The following is a 5,033-nucleotide window of genomic DNA, read 5'->3' on the forward strand; positions in this document are numbered from 1 at the left end:
AAACATGAATGAATCTTGTAAACATTATGCAAAGTGAAGAAAGCCAGCCACAAAAGACCATATTTTGCATGATTCCATTTATGTGAAATGTCCAGAATAGGAAACTCCATAGAGACAGAAGGTAAATTAGTGGTTGCCAAGGATTGAGGCTGCAGATTGAGAGTGAATACTGATGGATATGAGATTTTTGGGGAGCTTGATGACTATGTTCTGGAATTAGATAGCAAAGATGGGTGCATAATTTTGTAAATATACTGAAAAACACTGAATTGTACAATTTAAATGGGTGAACTTCATGGTATGTAAATTGAATACTAATGAGACTGTTAATAAAAAATAATTGTGGAGCAAGTGAGCAGGAAAAAATGGCCTAAAATGCTTTCTGGGGGAAGGGGTAATCGTAAGGAAAAAGTTCGAGAAACTTTGTTCTACAGATTACTCAATGAGCTGCTTTTGATTATCAAATATTGATTTTCTTTACTATGTGTTTCTTAATATAATTTATTCTGATCATTAAAATTTGAGTAAAATGAGAGAAACATTTCAGTACAGTTGGCCCTCTGTATCCTCAGGTTCCCCATCTGTGAATTCAAACAACCTCAGGTGGAAAATATTAAAAAAATTGTTACTTTATTGCTGACGTGTACTGTATAGTTAGGCTTAAGATGGTTATATCTGTACCGAACATGTACAGACTTTTTTCCTTGTCATTATCCCTTAAGCGATACAGTATAACAACTATTTATGTAGTATTTACATTGTATTAGATATTCCATGTAATCTAGAGATGAAATAAAATATACAGGAGAGTGAGTGTGGGTTATATGTAAATACTACACCATTTTATATAAAGGACACGAGCGTCCATGGATTTTAGTACCCAAAGGGGACCTGGAACCAGTCCCCCATGGATATTGAAGGATGACTGTACTTACCGCAAATCTTTTGTTTTATGTGTCCTATATTTTGCTTTAGGATAATCATTAAATAATATTATAATTCTGCATGAGAGATAAAATTTAATCCCTTCCTGACCCTTGGTAATGAACCTCTTCTGCTTTTTGCTTTTTTTTTCTAGGCGACTCAATAATAATGAATTCACAGTGTTGGAAGCTACTGGAATCTTCAAGAAACTTCCTCAACTACGTAAAATGTAAGCCGTGCATTAGCCATCTTTTTAAATTTTCATGGTGTTTTGTTATGTTTTTCCCGTCCTTGTGCAATTTATTTAGATTTCTTTGAAAATCGGAAAATATAAAAGAACCACAGAAATGTCCATGCAGTGACTACCGGTGGCATGAATTTAGGGTAATCTCTGAGGAGAAACAGAGGAGCTGGCTTTTTTCCGTGTGTTCAGTAGTGGAGGCCTGGCATCTCGCTTTAACTCAGACAGCCGATCTGTTATGTGGCCACAGCAGGAATCCAGCATCTAGGCACCTTGGTGACGGGGTCAGCGGTGTTTCGTAACTTCCTTTACTATTTCCCAAGCCATGCCGTTACTTCTCCCTCAGCACATCCATGTCAACTACTTGACTTTTTGCTTCATTAAACTTTCATTAGAAGAGAGAATTAATGATTGCTAAACCGGCTCGATGGCTCATCTGTGTTATTACATGTCCACAACTCATATTTTAAAATAAGTTTGTAAGCTCGGCAGCTTCAACAACACTCAAGACAGGACTTCCCCCCGCCTTGAGGGGGAGGGAGGGAGCGACAAGACAGAGGCCAAGGTCCTAAGGCCAGTGGGGCACCCGCCACATAGGAGGAAACATCAGACCGAGGAAAGGAGCATTCTGCTGTGACATCTGTACTTTTAGATAGATAGGGAACTGGCCCACGGTCACACAGACTATAAGAGGCAGAGAAGACAGAAACTACTTCTGTGCTCTCGACCTTCATATTATAATACTGCCTTGCAAAGAATTTCTAATTGCTTAATTGTCCTTTGTCACTAATACTCACTGCTCTTTCTTTTTAGCTATAAGATGCCTTTCACTTCGATACGTATTTATTGAGCAGCTAATATGTCCAATGCTCTGAGAAAAATACAATGTTACATAAAAATGATTCTTTTTATATGGGCATTCCTAGTCCGGAAAAGTGTTACCTCAATTGGATGTTCTTGCTCTCTGGGCAAACGTTGTATTTTGTATGATACAAAATACTGACAGTTAAGTTGGCTATTTTGACACATTATTCCATGAGACGTTTAACTGGGAACAAACTCATTCAAATATATTTTTGATGCTATCTAAACACTAACACATGTTAGTCCATCCTTCTTTTAACTCGGTCGCCTTCTTTTAGTCATTAATTCATTCAACAGTTTTAATCAGGGGTATTTCTTTGAGAAGTTCCTTATTAAGTGCTGTGGTAAACAAAGCTTTATGCAATTCAGCAGCTGACCTCAGGAATTTTATACTCCTAGGGACCCTTCCAGATCATTCTGACAATGATCAGGCTTCCATTTTTCACCATGAACATTAGCCTTTCGTATGTCACTTTGGCTCGATGGATTCAGGACGTGGGATCTCTTCAGAGCCTTAGGAGTGCTGGGCAGTGAGGAGCTAGCAGATTGTGGAAGAAAGTGATCAAATATGTTGTCTCAATCCCCTCATTGTCAGAAGGAAATTGTTTAAAAGCTTTTTTTTTTTTTCCAACAATTTTTATTTAGAAACTTTAGCAACAATAAGATCACAGACATTGAAGAGGGAGCTTTTGAAGGAGCATCTGGTGTGAATGAAATACTTCTCACAAGTAACCGTTTGGAAAATGTGCAGCATAAGATGTTCAAGGGATTGGAAAGCCTCAAAACTTTGTAAGTGTTCTCGTTTGCATTGTGATCCTTCCACCACAGGATTGTAGTTCACTGTTCATCATAATCCTGGAGAGAGGATATAGATCCTACTCTTCCTCTCTCTCTCTCTCTCTCTGACACACACACACACACACACACACACACACACATTTTGTGGATGCAGACAGTCTCTTATTCTAATATCCCTGATTTCAGTATGTGACTTGCAAAAGATCAAGTCTCCCCCGGCTGTGGATTCCTCAACAAAAAAGATCATCTTTCCTCCAGCGCTTATACAGATCTTCGTCCTCTGTTCTGCTTCACGACCATTCTCTTTCCTTTTCCATGAACGCCTCCATCTAACACTCCGTCCTGGCCCAAGGTTTCTAGCTTCAGAGTCTGCTCCAACCCCTGTGGCAAAATAAATCTAACAGCGAATTTGGAGATCACCTTTTCCTACCCCTGCAAGGTCTTAGTAAAAAAGAGAGAGACTGACTATGGGTAGAACTTACAATATCTGTTTCAGAGTAAACATGCTGAGAATTATGTCTACTTGCCCAGGGGTAGTGAGGTTGGGAAAAAGAAATTCTGTATATTTCCAGAACATTGCTGGCCAAGGAGGATGGGATTGGATTGACTAAAAAGGAGAACAGTTTGAGTTACTCAAATTTTCTACAGAGCATATATTTAGTTTTTATTATTTCTGAAGTACATAACCATGTTTGACAAAAGGAGTGGCCTAAAAATTGGAAGAGACACAAATCAAATGTTAAGCTTTTGAAAGATATGAGGGGAACTACTTGTCACTAAGCAGCAGCCCTTGGTGACTGCAGGAGAGAAGCCCAGGCTCCACTGTCTCCCCTACACCCTCAGCCTCTCCGCAGCCCACAGAGCCACGGCCGGGGGAGTGAGACCTCGGGAGTCTATGGTCTGCTCTTTACCAGATGTAAAGGGAGAGGGCCTTCCCCCAGCCAGTGGGGATGTGTTACCAGCATCCCAAATGCAAACCCCACTAACAAACCTCTGCCCAGGGGAGAAGGATGCTCCTTGGGGAATAGCCTGGATCCTAACCCTTCAGCAGGACCAGCCTGCCACCTGCCGACCAGCCCCCATGGGCTAACCTGGACACATTATTTAAGTGTTCCCTCAGCCTTTTCACGGAGGAGATGCTGAGGAGTGTGTTGAAGGGAGGCAGAGAAGATATGCCACAGGCGGCTGCATCTCCTCCGCCCCACCCCCTCCCCAAGCCCTCTCAGGTAACTCATCAAAACGCATATCCTGCAGCAAGCAGAAGTCAAGGGACTGCTTGTTACTGGAACCTTCTCCTCGGGCTGCCGTAACAAGAAATTGCAGATTGGATGACTTAAACAACAGAATTCGTTTTCTCAGTTCTGGAGGCTAGAAGCCTAAGATCAAAGGGCTGAGAGTGTTGGTTTCCGGTGAGAATTCTTGGCCTTGGCTTGTAGATGGCTACCTCTCTGCTGCATCATTATATGGCTTTTCCTTTGTGTGTTCTAGAGTCCCTTCCTCTTCTTAAAAGGACACCAGTTCTATCAGATTAGGTTCCTACCTGTAGGACCTCATTTAACCTTATTTACCTCTCTAAAGGCCCTATTTCCAAGGAGAGTCCTGGGGAGTTATGGCTTCAGTGTAGGAACATTTTTTTTTTTTTTTTTTGAAATTCACGATTCAGTCTATAACACCACTCCAAAGAGTTTATCAAAGTATTTCTTCTGACTAGTCCCATTCACAGGACTCTCCTTCACCTCCTTTACCTCCATTATTTTTCTAGCAATATTTTTGTGCCTCTTATGTTTTGGCACCTGAGGTGGACACCCACTGGCTTTCTAATTAATCCCACTGTGTCACCACAAGCATAAGAGAGCATTTAGAGCCAAGCTCAGGGCTCAGGGTAGTGAAAAGCCTAAATAAAGTAGGTTTATCTGGACATATCTAGTCTTCTCAGTGCTATCATTCATCTCAGAGCTACAAAGATTTTGACAGGAAACCCTGTTGCCCTTAAACTTCTTAAACCTTAGGGACTAGTAAACCTGTTAGTAACACATATGCATATTTCTATGGGTCTTCGAATCCCCGATTGCAGGCAAACTGTGGTACATATGTATGCTTACAGATGTTTCTAGTGACTTCTCCCAGAGGTCTGTGACTCCAACGAGACCAGGTGCTCTTTATTATTTATGGCAGAGGACCGTGCTGATAGAAATACTTTTCTGTT

The 5,033-nt window shown here is 41.0% G+C and overlaps 1 protein-coding gene across 1 annotated transcript in view; it reads left to right on the forward strand.

The window, feature by feature from the left end:
• SLIT2 (slit guidance ligand 2) overlaps positions 1-5,033 on the forward strand; it is a 344,129-nt gene that overhangs the window by 262,046 nt on the left and 77,050 nt on the right. The window contains exons 17-18 of the mRNA XM_023533952.1: positions 1,079-1,153; positions 2,675-2,818. Coding sequence (XP_023389720.1) covers positions 1,079-1,153; positions 2,675-2,818 — 219 coding nt within the window. The remainder of the gene's footprint in view (positions 1-1,078; positions 1,154-2,674; positions 2,819-5,033) is intronic.

Source organism: Pteropus vampyrus, unplaced genomic scaffold, assembly GCF_000151845.1.
Source record: "Pteropus vampyrus isolate Shadow unplaced genomic scaffold, Pvam_2.0 Scaffold5, whole genome shotgun sequence".
NCBI lineage: Eukaryota > Metazoa > Chordata > Mammalia > Chiroptera > Pteropodidae > Pteropus > Pteropus vampyrus.